Source organism: Neofelis nebulosa, chromosome 4 (genome assembly GCF_028018385.1).
Source record: "Neofelis nebulosa isolate mNeoNeb1 chromosome 4, mNeoNeb1.pri, whole genome shotgun sequence".
In the NCBI taxonomy this organism is placed as follows: domain Eukaryota; kingdom Metazoa; phylum Chordata; class Mammalia; order Carnivora; family Felidae; genus Neofelis; species Neofelis nebulosa.
This window is the reverse complement of record NC_080785.1, coordinates 144551877-144572504: the sequence shown is the minus strand read 5'-3', so window position 1 is coordinate 144572504 and position 20628 is coordinate 144551877. Positions and strand designations below refer to the sequence as shown.

Sequence of the window (20628 nt, the reverse complement as noted above, 5' to 3'; positions counted from 1 at the left end):
ACACAGAAAGGAAAAAGTTGCATGATGTCACTTATATGTACAATCCAAAAGTTGAATACATAGAACAAGTAAAAGGGCAGTTACCAGGGGTGGGGAGGTGGGGGAAATGGGGAGACTTTGGGCAAAGGGTACAAAGTTGCACTTATGTTTAAAATTATAAATTATTAAAAATTTTAAAATAAAACCCAGAGAGATAAACACACACCTGTACAGATATAACTAGGGGAATCTGAATAATATCAGTAGATAATATCAATGTCAATATCCTTGTTGTGATATAATATAGTCTTGCAAAAATGTTACTATTGGGGGAAATAGGGTGAAATTAGCATGAAATCTATTACTTCTTTATAACTGCATGTGAATTACTGATTATCACAATAAATATTCCATTTTAAAAAGTGGATACTAAATGTCAAGGGGAAACTGATTTTGTTTATTTATCCTACTTATTGTGACTTTAGCCTTAGTCAAGTTGAATGAAAACTAAAGAAACTTGAGTGGGTTAGAGAATTACAGTGTTACCTTGCATTTTTTCTTACGAAGTTTTAAAGAGGGCTTTATTAACCAGTCAAAGAGTCCTCTCAGAAGAGCTTGATGATCTGGTTCTTGTAGAGGTCCTTTCAGGGAATTCAACCACGAGGATACAATTGGTTCCCATCCTAACTGTGAGGGTTCCAAATAAATCATGCCACAGCGGCTTACAGTGGCAGGCTAGAGAAAAAAAGACAAGTTTTTTTTCCAATGTTGCTTTCATGCCAGTAGTACCTGGCAGTCATTAACTACTTCTTTGAATGACTTATAAGGCCTGTCATGATCTAGCACCTGTCTTCCTCTACAGCCTCCCAGATGTGTCATGGCTTCAGAACTTTACATATCATGTTGTCATGATTTGGAATGCCCAGCCCCAACTAATCTCCCTAGAGAAGTGTTACCCTTCAAAGCCAGATCAAATACTCAGACATTTTCCATAGTCCTCCTCTACCCATTCGCCTCTTGGGTACCCACCCCCTCCATATTCTTAGAGCACTTACATGCAGCAGTATAGTGGGATTATTTATTAGCATGCTTCTCATCCTTCCTAAATGAGCATAAGCTATATCTTATTCATCTTAGTATTTCTGGTGCCTAACTAGTCTTCTGACACATAATAAAAAATACTTATTGACCAAATGAACAAATAAACAATCTACTGTTATGTTAAAACATGAACTTACCGAGGCCTGGGAAAGGTCCATTGCTTCAAAGATGAGGCTCATTTGAGGGGACATCTGAATGATTTCTCCACTCATAAGGCAAAGCTAAAGGCAATTATATTTCAAACACTTATTTTTTAAAAAACTCAAACTTCTCAAATAAAAATATATTGTAGGTGTAAGATAATGTATATCCTGTGATGTAAGTATTACATAAAAGCCAGAAAATTGTAAGCTAGATCTAGCTCGGTCAATTACTTACTAGGTAAGCAAATACGTAACATCTCTGACTCTCAGCCTCTTCATCTATAAACTCGGTTAATTTCTCTCCCATAGAGTTAGGCGGGAGGAGAACTACATGACATACTGCAAAAATCCTATACAAATCTCAGTCCTTGCTATTAATAAAATTACATCGGTCAGGCACCTGGGTAGCTTAGTCATTCAAACATCTGACTTTGGCTCAGATCATGATTTCACGGTTCTTGAGTTTGAGCTCCACAAGGGGGTCTCGGTTGTCAGAGCAAAGCCCCCTTTGGATCCTCTGTCCCCCTCTCTCTCTGCCCCTCCCCCAATCACACTCTCTCAAAACTAAATAAACATTTAAAAACATTACATGGGTTGCTGGAGGGGAGTTGGGTGGGAGGGATAGGCTAAATGGGTGATGGGCCTTAAGGAGGGCACTCATTGGAATGAGCACTTGGTGTAATATGTAAGTGATGAATCACTGGGTTCTACTCCTGAAACCAATAGTACGCTATATATTAGCTAACATGAATTTAAATATATATAGTTTTAATCTTTTTTAATGTTTGTTTTTTTTGAAAGAGCGAGACAAAGCATGAGCAGGGGAGGGGCAGAGAGAGAGGGAGATACAGAATCCAAAGCAGGCTCTAGGCTCTGAGCTGTCAGCACAGAGCCCAATGCGAGGCTTAAACCTATGAACTGCAAGATCGTGACCTGAGCCGAAGTCGGATGCTTAACCAACTGAGCCACCCAGCCTCCCCTAAATAAATAATTTTTAAAAAATTACATGAAATACTCCTGACTTTATAAAGTTGTCAAAAGGTCTCTTTGTTAATAAAAAAAAAAAGAGAAAAATTGAAAATAAAGAATAATATGGACACTAATATACCCATCTCCTGTGCTTAACCAACATTAAGATTTTCCCACATTTGCTTCCTTTTATAAAGAAGTATTTTTAAGAGGCACCTGGCTGCCTCAGTTGGTAGAGCATGCGACTCTTGATCTTGGGGTTGTGAGTTCAAGCCTCATGTTGGGTGCAGAAATTATTTTTTTAAAAAAAGGGGGCACCTGGGTGGCTCAGTCGGTTGAACATCCGACTTCGGCTTAGGTAATAATGTAATAGTTCATGAGTTCAAGCCCCGCATCGGGCTCTGTGCTGACAGCTCAGAACCTGGAGCCTACTTCGGATTCTGTGTCTCCCTCTCTCTGCCCCTTCCCCACTCATGCTCTCTCTCTGTCTCTCAAAGATGAATAAACGTTTTTAAAAAATTAAAAAAAGGATACTGAGGAATAAAACAGTATTTTAAAGAGCATTATGCCCACCACGGCATTTCACATCCAAATATGTCAATATGCAGCTCTAAAAAATAAGGAGTTTTCAGGGCACCTGGTGTCTCAGTCGGTTAAATGTCCAACTCTTGGTTTCTGCTCAGGTCATGATCTCATGGTTTGTGAGATAGAGCCATGCATCAGACTCTCCACCAACAGTGCAGAGCACTTGCTTGGGATTCTCTCTCTCCCTCTCTCTCTCTGCCCCTCCCCCACTCGCTCTGTCTCTCTCTCTCCAAATAAATAAACTTAAAAAAAAATAAACTGTTTTCTATATTACCTCAGTAACATTATCACACCTAACAAAATTACCAATAAGTCCTTAATATGATCTAATACTCAGCCAGTACTCAAATTTCCTCAATGACAACAGGAATATCTTTTCAACTGATTTACTCAAACCAAAATTCAATCAAGGACCATGCACTGCATTTAATATGCGGATATAGATCACTTTTAATCTAAAACATTCCTCTTTGAGAGAGAGGCAAACCAAGAAACAGACTCTTAACTATAGAGGACAAACAGAGGGTAACCAGAGGGGAAGTGGGTGGGAGGAATGGATGAAATAGGTGATGGGGATTAAGGAGTCCACTTATGATGAGCACCTGGTGAGGTATGGAAGTGCTGAATCACTATATTGTACAACTGAAACTAATATTACACTGTATGCTAACTAGAATTTAAATACTTAAAAAATAAAATAAAATGTTCCTCTGCAATCAAATATGTAAAAAAATCTCAATTTGTCAACTGCTTCCTTTCTGCCCAATTCCTTTCTTGTTCATTATTATTAAAGCCATCTCATCTTCTCAATTTCCTTGGCATCTACCTTTGGAATTATCATTAACTTTTAATAATTTTAATAATATTAATTGTTGATATCCCAATTTCATTTCTACATTGTTTTTTTTTTCAATTCTTCCTCTTCATTTATTTTTCCGGGTTTCTTCTCTACAACCATCACTCTAGTCCCAGTTTTGCCCCTATCTAGTTAAATGTCGACAATGTGGCATTTAGCATTCCTGGACCTCTGTAAAATAAATGGATGGCCTAGAGCTGGATTGTCTGATAAGCTAGCCCAGTATTCATATGTGCCTATTTATACTTTTTACTAATTAAATCTAATTTAACTAATTAAATAACTTCATCTTAAGTAGTTAAAGTTAAATAAGATTTAAAGTCAGTTCTTCAACTGCACTAGGCAAATTTCAAATGCTCAATAACCACATTTGACTAGTATCTACCTTCCTGGACAATGCAGACATTTCCATTATTGCAGAAAGTTGTTTTGGACAGTGCTGGCCTATAAAACTTTTAATTTCCTACCAGATTATTTCAGCAAACATCCTCCTATTTACTTCTTATTTGGGAGATGGAGTCAGCTTCTTCCTCACTCCCCCATAGTGTTTCCTAAATACTCTACCCCACCCTTTCCACCTTCTGCTCCTTTGACAACCCATGCTCCCTGCTGTCACTCACCAGCACCTCAGCATTCCCATCGTTAGCTAAAGCCTTTGATACATGGCTCAATTTTTTTCACTCTGGCCTGATCCACTGTTTGTGAGGGGGGTGGGGGGGGCATCTCAATATGGCAGCCCCTCAGATCCTTGACTACCCTATCTTCACTTAGGTTTTTCCTACTGCACTCCAGCCATCCAGTTTATACACCTGGGACCTTCTCTCCTGGAACACTACACAATTCTGAAATACTAAATTCAAGCTTCCCAGTCTCTGCCTCCAGTCTCCGATGCATCCAGTGCTCTCACTCATTGACTACTCATCTACCCAATCATCTACTCCACTTACTCTCCACTTTCATATCCCTGCTGTTTTCACTTCCGTCATTGTTAAGCAGCTTCCTTCCATGGCCTAGCTCTTCTAGAACTCTCATACCAGTATCTTCAAAGTCCTTCTGTACTTCCAGTCCAGCAGCATAATCTACACTCACATCCAAGCTGCTTAGACTGATAGGGAAAATCTCACAAAGGCAGACCTTGGCACTACTACTACTACTAGTCCTCAGACAGGCTTCTGTGCTTTCCTAGCAATTATCTTTCCCATTTTCCACAATGGCTAATTTAAATCTTCCTCCTTTTCTCCTCCACTGTACAAAGAACTAGGGTCTACCACTTCACAAAGAAAAGATAAATCATCAAAAGGATTTGCTTTCAGATTTCCACTATCAAATTCATACATCCACCTATATCTATACCTATCCTTTTCCTACTTTCCTTTCATCCAATATGAGACAATCCTCCCACCTGGCTCTGAATTCGACTTTGATTAGCCCCTCTCCTCTTCTGAATCATTATTACTTCTTAGCTCAATCAATGTAACTGAAAGAAGGAATTTGAATAAATGACCAACCACCTACGAAAATGTGCTGGTGTATTTGAATGCTAATTAAATTAATTTGCTTACTTAGTAGTGTGGTTATTTCATGTAAGTATGAAAATAAGTTGTGATATATGCAGTGGAATACCAATACAGATATAAAAAGAATAAATAAGTAAAATGGAAGTACAACACCATGAATATCACAGATGCCACAGTGACCACAAGAAGGAAAATACTCAGGAGTATGATTCCATATACATGAAGTTCAAGAACCAGCAAAACTAATTTATCACAGTAAAAGAAGGAATAGCAATTGCCCCAGTGGGGAGGGTATACTGATTCAGAAGGAATCAGTGAGTGTAGCTTGTAGAGTGAAAGAAATTTTATGCATCTTTATTTAAATGATGGCTATGTGAATGCACAAGTTTTAAAAAAATCACAGAATCTAAACTTAAAATTAGTCACATTTTATAATCTACATATGGTCTCTCATAGAAGATTTCTATTTTCTAGTTCTTTTGTATATTTCACAGCTTCTAAGGTAATGCAACACATACAAGTACTGAAGCATTCAATGTTTTCTTTTTTTTAAATGTTTATTTATTTTTTAGAGAGAGAGAGCACATGCGCAAGAGAGAGGGAGAGAGAGACAGAGAGAGGGAGAGAGAAAATCTGAAGCAGGTTCCAGGCTCTAGATGTCAGCACAGAGAGCCTGATGCAGGGCTTGAACCAATGAACTGAGAGATCATGACCTGAGCTGAAGTGGGAAGCTTAACTGACTGAGCCACCCAGGTGCCCCGCATTCAATGTTTTCAAAATGGAATAAGGCCCTTTTATTTTCTCCTAAAATATTAAAGTTCTATAAGAAACCATAAGACAGGAGTCACTTAACAACTTAACACCTACTACAATACCACACCTTCCTGTTAACACAACGGTTTTAATATACTTTTATTCTATAAAAAAAAAGTAAGCAGAGAATTTATTATAGCATAGTTTTCATTTAAAAGATAATCTATAAACTTACTACACTTGCTGCACCCTTTGCTTTAAATATATAGTCCTAGTCAATTAGTTGTTGAACACATAACATCGCTTAAGCATATTTAGTATTTTGTTTTATAACTGGCAAAAAAAAATCATTTTACGTTAAATCTACCATTTTAACCCTTCTTAAGTTTACAGCTCAGTAGTGTTTGGTATATTCATATTGTGTATCAGTTTTGCTTTTAATCAGGAGCATTTACCTTTTTATTATCATCCAATACTGTGTTCATGCTCTCTATCCACAAAGTGTCAATGGGACCATCGAATACAACCCATTTCCGGTCAGGTGTTTCTGATAAGGCAAATTCTCTAAAAGTGTTGGCCACAATACCATCAGTCCACTGGGGAAGAAAAAGAGAGTTGGGAAGCTTTCTTTATAAGACTATAAAGTGATCATATAAAAACATTTCAAATTTCGTGGTTTAAAGCACGCTGTCAATAAGAGAATATTTATACTGTAGATTACCTCATGAGACACAGGGTCAAACTGTCCAAAAAGTTGACCCATAGTAATGGATTTGGGGTTTACAGTCCTATAAATAACCTTTTCTTCCTCTCCATAGCCACGTTCATTCATAAGAGTTAGAGTATCAGCCAGCATATGCAGAACTTTTGTCTTAGCAGCAAAAGGCTCTCCTACCAACATAAAACTACAAAGGAAAAGAATTATACAATATGATTCTAAAAAAATAATGGTAAATTATTTTCCTGTTTTACTGGTATTTATAATTTTTGAAATTCTATTAATTTTTCTCAGACACGAGAATACATTTAACTTCTGAACTGGTTGATTTCTAAGATTCTCTTCATTAATACCACTACCTACAAAAGAGAATAAAAAAATGTCCAAATGAAAATGAAAACTTAATTATGCACTCTTAAAATTAAAAAAATAAAGTAAAATAAAGACTTTCAGCCTCCCAAGAAGATAAATGGGAAAGATTGCCCTTCCTGAAGTCTTTACTTACTATGGTAATTACTTTTTGCTCTTTGCCAAATACTTCTGAATCTCCTCTCTCCCAGCACATAGTAGGATTCCTCGCCCTCTTGTTGAAATACTAGGTGACTAATGAGTACCAAGTGGAAACACCGGTGTTACTTTCTAGCAGGGTATAGATCATTGCCTGCAACGGAGCCTACAGAGCTCTCTTCTTACAGGGCTTTTCCCTCTAGCACAGCTGTGACCATCATGTTGAGATGGTGGATGCTCCAATAGCCTGGGACCCTGAGTAATTATGATGAGCAGATACTTCCTGTTAACTTGGAGTGGACACAGCATGAATGGGAAATAAACCTTTGTTTGTTTGTTTGTTTGTTTGTTTTTTAAGTCACTAAGATTTGGGTTTTAGTGACTGATCGTTTCTAAAGAATAATCTAGCCCATCCTTACTGGAGAGAAATTAGTTCCCAGAAGGGGGTAAAGTATTCTTAAGACTTAAATATGTGGTAATGACTTAGAGGCCAGGTTGTTGGTGGCAAATTAACCATTATTACAGGCTAAAAAAAGATTGGCAATTAATGTTATGCAATGATGAAACATTTGGCAAATTTGTTCGTTGAGATAACTTGGAATACAGATAATATACATAATGAAATTGTCATTTTAGGAAAAAGGGTAGTAAACAGATGATTATTAATATATGATGGCAGCTGATGGCTGCATTTAACAAAGAACTACAGGAGAGAAATGAGCCCAGAAAAAAATAGCCAGTTTGAAAGTTGGAATGAAAGAACAGAGGGAGTCCAGAAATTCAGGAACCTATAAGCAACTTATTCTTATTCCCAACTGGTAAATAAAGATAATTTGAGAAAGCCTTTGAACAACAAAAATCTACTCAGCCTGGCAACAAGGATCACATTAAGGGTAGGGCCATTGTATCACTTTATTAAAATCTATGAAAGATTAATATAGTTTCCAGTAATCATTTCAGGAGGATAAAATAATTCAGGAAAAATAGATTAAGTTTGTGGCCTTCCCAATTAAGCCTGATCAATTCAACGATACTGCAAGGAAATTTATAAAGGTATGACTTAGTAAGGACTGTAGTTGTAGCTACTGGCACATAGAGCTGCCTGGAATCAAATAAGTTTACCAAGTTTTTGAGGGAGTTTACTGACAAACCATGAGTCTAGACTAAAACATGTGAATGTTCAAGACTTAAAAATGATCCTCACGTATTAGATGCATAAGGGTTGATTGTATTAGTTCCTGTATTTTTTTTTTTAGTTTTTCAATTCCATCTATTTTTGTCTACATTTGAAAATTTACACAATGTGAAGCTGTTTAATTTTTTTTTATCCTGCCTTTAAAAAAAATCATAACTTTTGAGACCTCAACTTTCTATAGGCAGGAAGCAGGCTAAAAACATTTCTCAGCTCCCAAAGACATATTCTCTATTGTCTACTTTACCTGTGACTTTACAGGGAAAAAAATGAAGATGGAAAGCTCTCTCAAGAAAGTTGAACCAAGGTCCACAGAGAACAATTAACAGGAAAGACCCTTCCAGGGAGCAAAACCATGCAAAAGCAGATCCAGGTTTTAGGGGATCTAAAGTTTATACAGTTAGTGGAGTGGGCTCTCCAAGGAAATACTTATATATGTAACTACTGATGCAAAATGTCCACAGCCACTTTAATGACACCCTATATAATAAAGCATGTATATCAAATGATTATGACTCCTTGGAAAGCCCTCTACAAGTGAAAGAACCTGAGGTTTAAATGATCAGTTTCGTAGTCAATGTATCTCTGGAACTGGGGCTCCTCACATGCCCAGCTGGGTTTCAGGACTGCTACCCACAATTGCTGAACTGTCTCCAGTTCTTCAACTTCTGGCTGGTAGTGTTTGCTCCAATAACCTGTTCTGGGAAGCCCACTATTATAATGAAGACTGGTGTGTGGAGGGCAGATAACTTGTCTTTCTACTTTGTAGGTCTTTGGATCATGAGGAACGACTTCCAAATCTTATATAGAAACCATCATGCATCACCTAGAGAGCCTGAACTTTGAGTATGGTTCATTGACTAGAACTTTTAAGTTGTATTCCTGGGAAGGGAAGAGTGTGTTTTATGTGCACGAAGGAGAGTAAATAACACATTTGATGACCAAAAGGGCAAATTGTAGTGGTCATTAGTGCTACATCACTGAATGAGGACACCTTACCAATCCATGTTGTATGGGCAGCATGAGACGGAAATAAACCTTTGTTTTTAAGCCACTGGGATGGGAAATGGAGGATGGGGCTCTTTGTCTCTTAGCCTACCTGAGTAGCTGAACCTTTTAGTTAACAAATTGTAGTTGTTTTAATAGTTTAATTTGAAAACAGCATCTAACCATGGCAGACAATGATAATCTATAATCTTACCCATGTCTAACAATCATCATTTCATATGTCTGAATCATTTTTTCAAGAAAAAATTTAACTGGCTGAAGATTATGTACTTTGCAGGCTTCATGAGCACATTCCAAAAATTCCTAAAATAAAAGAAAAATCGAATGAATTCTTATAAAATGGTATTACAAATAATATCCATGTCTTATAAATGTAGACTTTTCATTTTAAAATAAAAAATTGTATCTTTTTATATTGATAAATTATTTCTTAAAGTTTTATTTTTAAAGCTGAATGTTTTAATTAAAAGGAAGAACAAATAGAATTAAATTACTTTAAAAATATTATTATTCCCTATTATAAGTTAATGATCATAGCACCATAACATTGGGTGCAGGCTGCATGGAAACAAATCCTTTTATTTTTATTTTTAAAAACTTTTAGTGTTCATTTATTTTTGAGAGAGACAGAGCATGAGCAGGGGAAGGGAAGAGAGAGAGGGAGAAACAGAATCTGAAGCAGGCTCCAGGTTCCAAGCTGTCAGCACAGAACGCGTTGTGGGGCTCGAACTTGCAGACCACAAGATCATGACCTGAGCCAAGTGACATTTTTCTAGATATGTCTGAGGCAAGGGCAATAAAAGCAAAAATAAACTATTGGGAAATCTTCAAAATAAAAAGCACAACAGAGGAAACAACAAAACCAAAAGGCAACCTACTGAATGGGAGGAGATATTTGCAAATGACATATTTGATAAAGGATTAGTATCCAAAATATATAAAGCAACTACAAAACTCAACACCCAAAACACAAATAATCCAGTGAGGAAATGGGCAGAAGACATGAATAGACATTTCTCCAAAGAAGACATCCAGATGGCCAACAGACACATGAAAAGATGCTCAACATCACTCATCAGGGAAATACAAATCAAAACTACAGTGAGATATCACCTCAGACCTGTTGGAATGACTAAAATCAAAAACAGAAGAAACAACAAGTTTTGGCAAAGATGTGGAGAAAAGGAACCGTCTTGTATTGTTGGTGGGAATGCAAACTGGTGCAGCTGCTCTGGAAAACACTATGGAGTTTCCACAAAAAGTTAAAAATTGAGTTGCCCTATAATCTAGCAATTGCACTTTGGGGTATTTACTCAAAGAATACAAAAACATTAACTCAAAGGGATATATGCACCCCTATTTTTATTGCAGTATTAATGACAGCCAAATTATGGAAGCAGCCCAAATGTCCACAGATAGAGGAATGGATAAAGGTGTGGTATATACACACAATGGAATATTACTCAGCCATAAAAAGGAATGAAATCTTGCCATTTGCAACAACATGGATGGAGCTAGAGAGTATAATGCTAAGTGAAATAAATCAGTCAGAGAAAGCCAAATAATACTTTATGATTGTACTCATATGTGGAAGTTAAGAAATAAATGAACAAGGGCAAAGAGAGAGAAAGAGAGAGAAAAAACAAACAAGAAACAGACTCTAGACAACAAACAAAAAGTTACCAGAGGGGAGGTTGGTGAAATAGGTGATGGGGGTTAAAGAGTACGCTTATCATGATGGGCACTGAGTGATATGTAGAACTGTTGAATCACTATATTGTACACTAATATTATACTATAAGCTAACCATTCTGGAATTAAAAAACTTAATTAAAAATTTGTATCTTGACTTTCCATAATAATAGCTATTAAATAGCAGACACTTATGTGTATACATATGTATATATATGCACATTATAATGTCTATAATTTAGAAGAAATTGGAAATACACATGGTTTGTTTCCTTTAATTTTTTTTTTTAACACTTACTTATTTTTGAGAGACAGAGAGAAGCAGAGCATGAGCAGGGGAGAGGGAGACAGAGAGAGACACAGAATCCGAAGGAGGCTCCAGGCTCTGAGCTGTTTGTTAGCACAGAGCCCGACGTGGGGCCCAAACCCATGAACCGCAAGACCATGACTTGAGCCGAAGTCAGACGCTCAACCCACTGAGCCACCCAGGAGCCCCTACTTTAAAAATAAAAAAAGTCAGGGGGCACCTGACTGTCTCAGTCAGTGGAGCATGCAACTCTTGATCTCAGGGTTGTGAGTGTGAGCCCCATGTGGCAGGCAGACATTACTTAAAAATAAAATCTTAAAAAAAAAAAAATGTCAGCCTATTACTTAAATTTGAAAAATCCTTATGTTAACTACAGGATGTTTTGCCACTTGCAGTTTCCCATCTTTTCTACCTGCCAAAGTACACAATAGCATTATAGTATACATTGTAGACTTACTATAAATCACAAGATAGGAAATCAAAGAGTACTCCTTCTCTTAGAACATTATCTTTGATCTGAATCTTGTTGACATTGGTATCATACAACAGAAGACACTAAATTTTATCATTCTCATTGATGAAAGTGGCCAAAGTAGGGGTTTATCCTCCAAATAGAATAATTTCACTTATTTGAAACTTTGGAAATGACTGAGTGATCAGATAAATTTTTTGCAAAATAAGTCATTCTCACAGGTTTACTTACATGATAGTCAGCTTCAGGAAGTTTAATACCAGGAAACAGATCACTAGTTATTCCATTAAATAAGGGGACATCATGTGATAGAAACTTCGGTTCATTTACATCCTTAATTGATCGAAGAAGCTAAAATCATCCAAATAGTGCAATAGAAGTTAATTGTCCTTATTCCTCACCCTCCCCACCACCAAAAGTCAAAGTTCCTTTCACATTCATCTATGGAATCCTCCTACTAAAACACCAACTTTATATTCATATAAAGTATAATGAATAACATAACCCCAAACTATTATTTCAACCTCACATAAAAAGGCTCAAAGCAGGGGCACCTGGGTAGCTCAGTCGGTTAAGTGTCCGACTTTGGCTCAGGTCATGATCTCACGGTCCATGAGTTCGAGCCCACGTTGGGCTCTGTGCTGACAGCTCAGAGCCTGGAGCCTGTTTCAGATTGTGTCTCCCTCTCTCTCTGACCCTCCCCCGTTCATGCTCTGTCTCTCTCTGTCTCAAAAATAAATAAATTTTTTTTTTTTAATTTTTTTTTTTAATGTTTTTTATTTATTTTTGGGACAGAGAGAGACAGAGCATGAACGGGCGGGAGAGGGGCAGAGAGAGAGGGAGACACAGAATCCGAAACAGGCTCCAGGCTCCGAGCCATCAGCCCAGAGCCTGACGCGGGGCTCGAACTCACGGACCGCGAGATCGTGACCTGGCTGAAGTCGGACGCTTAACCGACTGCGCCACCCAGGCGCCCCAATAAATATTTTTTTTAAATTTAAAAAAAAAGCTCAAAGCAACAACTTTCTTATTTGCCTATTTATAGCTCCAGATCAACCTTCCTAAAATCAAAACAAAACAAAACAAAAAAAGATCTTCTACTGAAGCTTTCACGGTGTATATATTTAATACTTACAAGTATATCTTCATTTTCATTTGGAAATTTTAGTTTAAGGTTTCCAGCAGCCACTAAAACCGCTTTTACTGCTCGCATTCCATAGTCGTAATGAAACTGTGAGGAGAGCTGCTCTGAGCAAAGCCTGTAGGTCATTACGATCTTCACGGACAGAGGTTTTGCATTCAAGAATCCATAGGAGTAGAGGGAGATTTCTGCTATGAGGGCATAGTTTGGAACCATCATAGCCACTGTTCTAAAAAGAACCTGAAGTATATAATGAACGAAATATATTATTTTTTAAAGGAAACCATTTTTTTTAAAAGATGAGCACAAGCACCCCAACAGAATGCAGTGAGATTCACGTTTATTCCCCCAATGCAGCAAGATTTCACTATCTCTGTGGTTTTTTTTTCTCAGCAGTGTTCTAATGGTTTCACATACTTTAATATGTGTTAGACACCCAAAAAATGTTTTTAGAGGTTTACCTTACAGCTATTGTAAGAGGCAAAGGGGAGATTTACAAATATATGTGGGAAAATCACACCATTTTGAGTGGATTATGCTGTTATTTTTGATTAACAAATTTATATTCTTATAAAATATTACCTTAAGATTGTCTGGCAATTCAGAACGTCCTGCATAGCCAGGATTCATCGTGATAGCTACAAAACAGTTTGGATTGAGCTTAAGTTCTGTCCCTTCAAAAATAAACACATCCAGTTTCTGTTGAATGGCTCTCTGAATGCAAAGGATCTGTTGAGCTACCACTGACAACACTTCCAACTCAATTCGATTAAATTCATCAAAGCAAGCCCAAGCACCAGAAGAAGCCAATCCTTTAAAAAACTAAGGACAAGGAAAAAGGAGATGAGTTTTCATATGACGGGGCATCATCTGTTAAACAAATATTTAATCTTTTAAGTCAAAACTGAAAATGAAGACTAATAATCCCTTCAGATAAAAAGAATGTCTTATAGAGGGCAGAGGGGTTTGTGGGAGGGGCGATGGGCTAAATGGGTAAGGGACTTTAAGGAAGACACTTCGGATGAGCACTGGGTGTTATACATAGAGGATGAATCACTGGAATCTACTCCTGAATTCATTGTTGCGCTACATGGTAACTTGGATGTAAATTTAAAAATTAATTAATAATTAATTTTTAAAATTTACTGGTCACAATTTTTATTTTTCTAAAAATAAATAAATAAATAAATAAATAAAACCCTTAAAAAAAAAAAAGGATGTGTTTACCTCTATAACTGAAGTTCAAGCAATGCATAAACCATATTCACATAATGTTTAATGTTCAGTTTATCCAGTTGGACATAGCTATAGATTTGTAACATTTAATATGAAACTTTACCTTTCCCATGGCTAGATAATCTAGCCCATCTGAACAGTTGAACACCACACATTGGACAGCAAGAGCTTTAGCCAAGTCCTTGGTAGTTTCAGTTTTTCCTGTGCCTGCTGGCCCCTCTGGAGCTCCTCCAAGGTTTAAATAGAAGGCACCTATCTGAAAAGAAACATACATTTTGAAAGAAATCCTTGCATAACTGGACAAAAAAAATAACTATATAATAGACGATTGCTTAGAAAATGGATTGAGTCTTATTTGTGTAGCTTCAAAGAGGCACTAATACAATCATACTGTTCAGTTAATTTTTACCATGCAATTTTTCAGCTGCATGAGAAAAAAGCAGTTCCAGAAAAAGTAAAAATGTATCAAAATCTCCTTGTATTATAGTATGTCATGGGTATCCCATTTGCCTTTAAAAACAAAAAGAATCTAGCCTTGAGGTATTAACATTTGGTCAGAAAGGTTAAACTAGAGACTGTTGTGGAGATCATTAATAACAATCTCCATGGCTAGCTGCCAAAAGTCAACACCTGAAAATGAGTGTTGTAAATGGGAGCCCATCAATTGGAAGGGACACAATACCTATATCTTTGTCTATAATTCACCCTGGCTATGGCATTTCACTCTTGGTATGTTCTCCATTTTCTCCATTCCTACAACACTGTTTTGTACTTCTCTTACCAGTAGGATCACTGTCTACCTTGCCTTACATTAATTTTGTACATTGTTTTTTTTCTCCCAGTCTTTAAGCCCCTTAAGAACAATATCAGCAGTAACTGAATTCTTCCTGAATTCTTCCCCAAAAGGACTAGAACAATGGTTGGAAATTTTTAGAAGCATGTAAATTATAGTCAACTCCAACTATGGGGTTTATTTCAAGAAAACTAGTATAAGAGTTTGTTAAATTTAACTCCTTTAAAAAAAAATAGGGTTAAAGGACTAAAGTTGTACATATGAGGAGGTAAGGGATATGTGGGAACTCTCTGTACTTTCTTTTGCTGTACTAATTTTGCTATGAAACTGAAACTTCTCTAAAAAGAAAGATCTATTAAAAAATAATTTAAGGGGCTCCTGGGTGTCTCGGTTGGTTAAGCATCTGACTTTGGCTCAGGTCTCTCAGTCCATGAGTTCAAGCCCGACATCGGGCTCTGTGTTGATAGCTCACAGCCTGGAGCCTGCTTCAGATTCTGTGTTTCCCTCTCTCTGTGTCCCTCCCCGGCTTGCACTCGCTCTCTCTCTCTCTCTCTCAAAAATAAACATTTTTTAAAAATTAATAATTTAATAATAAAATAAAAATAAAATTTTTGATTAAATAAAGGCTATATCAATATTTTACCCACCTTAAGTTTGTAATAAATGCTATACCGTTAATGCCCATTAACTTGATTGCTGGAAACCTCAGGTTTTTCCTTATTTCAAGAAAATGCTTACAAATTTTTCAATGTCTAATGTTATATACAAGTTTAATGGGATTCTGATCTTACAACTGGAAGCTGTGAGCTTCCACAAATATTCACAGCTTCTGATTTCACCAAGGTCCCACATAGGACACAGAAGCTTGAGATTCATTTACACAACAAATATTTAGGGATTGACCATGTACCTGTTCACTACTAGAGTAGAAACCAAGACAGACATGGTCCCTGCCCTCAGGCAGCTTTCCAAGAAAATAGGTGGTTTGGTGAAATATTTTATCATAGCTGCATTGGCAGCCTTTACCAGCCATTGCCTCTATCTTCCAATTGCTGAATCAGCTACAAATAGCTCACAACTGTCCTTTTCTCCTGAAAATTGCCCTTGACTAATAGGAGCTACCTTATCAGCAAAAACCTGAAAGCTTCCTCACCTGAAAGCTTTACCTTTCAAAGTAAACCTGTCAGTTTACCAGCAAAAAAAAAAAAAAAAAAAAAAATGGGTTTACATGGAAACAGCAGACAATTGCAATTCTTGACACACAAACTGCTGCAAAACCATAGGCAACTCTAGGAAACAGAGGAGAGGAATGCTCTTTTATAGAGGAAAGGGGGGCTTTGGGAGGGGCCACTATAAACAAGAAGTCCATTGGAGGAAACTGGGAGTTCCAAGTGTAGTGGCTTTTCATTGGCTGAGTTGTGACAGTTTCTCAATGGCTGGGATCTTGCCAGAAAAGAACAAAATCCTTATTCCTGCTGGGGTAATCAAGTACATGTTTCTTCCTGTCAGGAATGTAAAGTACATCTTGTCCTGTTGGTTTTGCAATTGATAATGAATGGTAGTAGGGCTTGAGAGCTTCTCCTTCATGGCCTCCCAACTCCATTTTAGTGAGGTTTGCCTTTCTTAATTTTCATACCCCTAACCCCAGGAGTGACTGATAGCCAAGGGCCATAAGGAGATATAAAAGCCAGGCCCCTTGCCTTAAAGAGGGGTACCCCCATAATGTCATCCATGCTCCAAAGCTCCCCCTGAGATCAGGCTAAATCTGTATATCTGTTAAAACTACATCCTTACTTTTCCCTGTTTTCCTCACTTCCCTACAGGCTTTTACTGAAAGCATTCCCTAGTAAATCATTTACCCAAGAATCCCCCATTTCATCTCTGCTTCTAGAGAACTCAGTCAAAGATACTTTAATGTCACTTACTCAGCACAGGTGGATTGGTGTTTCTTGATGCTTCTCCTCAATTTCCAGGTAGGGTTGCCAGACTTAGCAAATAAAAATACAGAATTCCCAGTTAAATTTGAATTTCAGATAAACAATGAATAATTTTTTAGTGGAAGTATGTCCTGTATGATATTTGGAACACACTTATACTAAGAAATTATTTGAAATTCAAATTTACCTGAGAATCCTGTATTTTACACAGCAACCTTATTCCAAGGTGTTTGGGATTTTTTATAGTCCTAACTTCATCTTCCAAAGCTTCTCAACAAGCACAGACCTTATCACCACCCCCTACATTTCAGCTCTCTCCCTCCTATTCAACACATCTAACTCTTTAGGGGTGCCTGGGTAGCTCAGTCGGGTAAGCGTCCAACTTTGGCTCACATCATGATCTTGCGGTTGGTGAACTTGAGCCCCATGTCCGGCTCGGTGCTGACAGCTCAGAGCCTGGAGCCTGCCTAGGATTCTGTGTGTCCCCCCCACGCCCACCCCGCCCTCTCCTCTCCTTCCCCACTCATGCTGGGGATTGTCTCACTCTCAAAACTAAATAAACATTTAAAAAAGCAGGGGGAGGGAGACGGGGGGCGCCTGGGTGGCTCAGTCGGTTAAGCTTCTGGCTTCAGCTCAGGTCATGATCTCATGGTTCATGGGTTCAAGCCCCACGTCAGGCTCTGTGCTGACAGCTCAGAGCCTGGAGCCTGCTTCACATTCTGTGTCTCCCTCTCTCTGTGCCCCTCCCCTGCTCACACTCTGTCTCTCTCTCTCTCTCAAAAATAAATAAAAATTTAAAAAAAAAAAAAAAAAGAACTAACTTGGAGTTCTAAGGCCCAGATGGACTTTATTCATCTTCCTGTCATGTCTCCCAGGAGTCTCACAAAAACCAAATCCATTCCCTGAAGCTCCAGTTTTCTCTTTAAATCTCTAATACCTTCTTTTTCTAATTATCCCGAATGGTAATGACTCATGATTTTCAAACATTAGAATCCAAACACTCTTGTATTCTACAAAAGCACCCAGAAGTAAATATTCATTGCTATAGTTTCACATAAAGGGAATTGGGATTAGGAAGGGATAGCTCTATTCAACTATTACAGATAAAAGAATAAAATGAGGACAGCCATGTTAAATTTGGACAAGGAAACATGACACCACACCAAAAAGTAATCTTTAATGTATGAATTAAAATAATTTAAATGCATACCAATGTTCTGTAACACCTGTCAGTTAGAGGAGTAATGACAAGTCGAGGTGAATTACCAAGATATTCATAAGCATATTTTACATTGCAATTAATGATACGAACTCGAGCATTGTCATATTCCCAATAATATCGAAGCTGAGCAAGCCACTGAAAATCTGTGTCATGTGAGACACCTAGAAAGAAGAAAGTAAAAGAGACAATCCTGAAATAATTTGAAAAATAGGTATTCTATCATTTTTTATAATAGCAAATATTAAAATAATTTGTTTTCCAGTGTATAGAAAAGATGACATAAAACAAATCTTGTGGGGAGAGGAAAAGATGTACAGTATAAATCTTTGTTTCTAGAAGCTATTAATATTTACCTTTAATATTAAAGAAAAGAGTCACATACCCATATCAATCATGTCCATGACCACGTCTCTAGCATGGACATCAATTGTAACCAAAGCCCCCAGAGTAGTCCTGGTCTGCTTCGACAGTTTTCCCCTTACCAGTGCTACAATATCATTCAGTTGATTCTGGAGTTCCTGATAGTACTTCTTTAATGCCTACAAAATAAAAAAGGAATTAAACTAATGGTATATAGTAGCTAAAACATGTATTTTATATACCCTTTTACAAAACAATTTTGACATCATAATATATTTCAATACAGAAATTAATTACAGAACAGAGTAAGTTTGCCTAAGCTTCATAAAACACTAAGAACACATTTTCAAAGAATTGTAAATTTAATTTCTTAATGTTTATTTATTTATTTTGAGAGAGAGAGAGAGAGAGAGAGAGAGAGAGCGCACAAGCATGGGAGCGCCAGAGAGAGAATCCCAAGCAGGCTTCTCACTGTCAGTGCAGAACCTGGCGTGGGGCTTGAACTCAGGAACCATGAGGTCATGACCTGAGCTGAAATCAAGAGTTGGGTGCTTAACTGACTGAGCCACTCAGGCACCCCAAAGAATTGTATAATTTTAATGCTACCTGTACAAACTGGTGGGAAGACTGCCGTTACAAAGAATAGATAAGCCAACTAAGAAACATAGCAGTAGAAAAGGATGTTATGTTAAAAAAAAAAAAAAAAAAAGCTTTACCTCTGTCCCACCACTTATAACTTCTTGTGTCTCAGAAGTCCAGAACATTTGAGAAACACAAAGGACAACTTGTCCAGGCCACTCTAGAACCCAGTCTCTTCTTGCAGATTCTGGATAAGCCTGAATAATTAAAATGCATTCCTAACTTTAAAGATTATGGAAGGGGGGGAAAAAAAGCTAAATGTCTGAAATATTTGGTACATTTCATAGGTTAAAATATCACATAGTCATGAAAACTTTTAGATGACTAAAAGAAAAATTGTTATTAATTATGTTTTTTAATCATTTGTTTACTCATAAGAGAATGGGAAGATGAACACTAATATGTTAACAATCAGTTGTCTCTGGAAGAATTTATTGTTGATTCTTCTGGAAATTGATTTCTTTATGATTTTTATGTTGCTTTGCTATGAGAAGTTGTCAAGTTTTCTACATAGAATACACACTAGTCCTATTATAATGAAATATAAGGGTTTTATTAATCCATAAAAAAATAAGTCTAATAGATTACATATATTGATGCCAGGTATAATTGAAAAGGAGACTATACAATCTAGTGGGAAACTGGATTAGTAGTTAGAACCCCTGTGTGATTTATCCATAGCTTTTCTAAAAACTTACATGACTAGAGTTATATTTTGAACAATTATATATTTGTTGAATTATACATAATTTAACTATCTGTGCTTTTGAGTTCAAAGCATGCTCTCGTTTCTCTTAATATTTTTTTGTTCAAAATACATTAAAATGGATTTGGAGTGGGGCAGAGTTTAACCTTTAAAAACAATAACCTGCTTCATGTGATAATAGTAGATTCAAATTATAAACGGAAAAAATATAACTGCAGAACAAAATTTAAAAAATGTTTTTAAATGTTTATTATTTTGAGAGAGAGAGACAGAGTGCAAGCAGGGGTGGGGCAGAGAGATACAGGGAGACACAGAATCCGAAGCAGGCTCCAGGCTCTGAACTGTCAGCACAGGGCCCGAAACAGGGCTCGAATCCACGAGCTGTGAGATCATGACCTGAGCTGAAGTAGGACGCCTAACCGATTGAGCCACCCAGACTCCCCAGAAACTATATTTTTAATACAATAACACCATCTTAGATAAAATGATGTTAAACATAAGGATAGAAACATATTATTACTTAAATGTGTTTTATTAGGAATGTTTAGAAATAAAAACAAATGACAAGTTTCAAAGAATGTATGAGCTATTGCCAGATACATAGAAAAAATATTTCTGTACTAATAAAGAAAATACTTTCATGGATAATGTTGATTTTTTTTTCCTATGTGTTTCAATCTGTTTGGGATCACAAATGGAAAAGGGGGAGAAAAAGTCAAGATTTATCTTCAGGAACCCTGAAGCTGAATACAATAGCCATTGTAGTAAGATGAGCATTATAGGATGAAGGAAAAT

At 37.0% G+C, this 20628-nt stretch overlaps 1 protein-coding gene across 6 annotated transcripts in view; it reads right to left on the bottom strand.

The window, feature by feature from the left end:
* The window catches only part of DNAH12 (dynein axonemal heavy chain 12), a 214949-nt gene that overhangs the window by 136626 nt on the left and 57695 nt on the right, over positions 1–20628 (bottom strand). For 3 of the 6 annotated variants that reach the window (XM_058726464.1, XM_058726467.1, XM_058726465.1), the window contains 12 exons: positions 19205–19324; positions 18511–18667; positions 18117–18289; positions 14280–14432; positions 13523–13762; positions 12935–13180; positions 12031–12150; positions 9522–9631; positions 6625–6808; positions 6359–6499; positions 1218–1301; positions 526–714 (listed from right to left, as the gene is read on the bottom strand). In XM_058726464.1, the coding sequence (XP_058582447.1) occupies positions 526–714; positions 1218–1301; positions 6359–6499; positions 6625–6808; positions 9522–9631; positions 12031–12150; positions 12935–13180; positions 13523–13762; positions 14280–14432; positions 18117–18289; positions 18511–18667; positions 19205–19324 (1917 nt within the window). Of the gene's footprint in view, positions 1–525; positions 715–1217; positions 1302–6358; positions 6500–6624; positions 6809–9521; positions 9632–12030; positions 12151–12934; positions 13181–13522; positions 13763–14279; positions 14433–18116; positions 18290–18510; positions 18668–19204; positions 19325–20628 lie in introns of those variants that run through there. The other 3 variants (XM_058726466.1, XM_058726468.1, XM_058726469.1) reach the window with 3 other exon arrangements.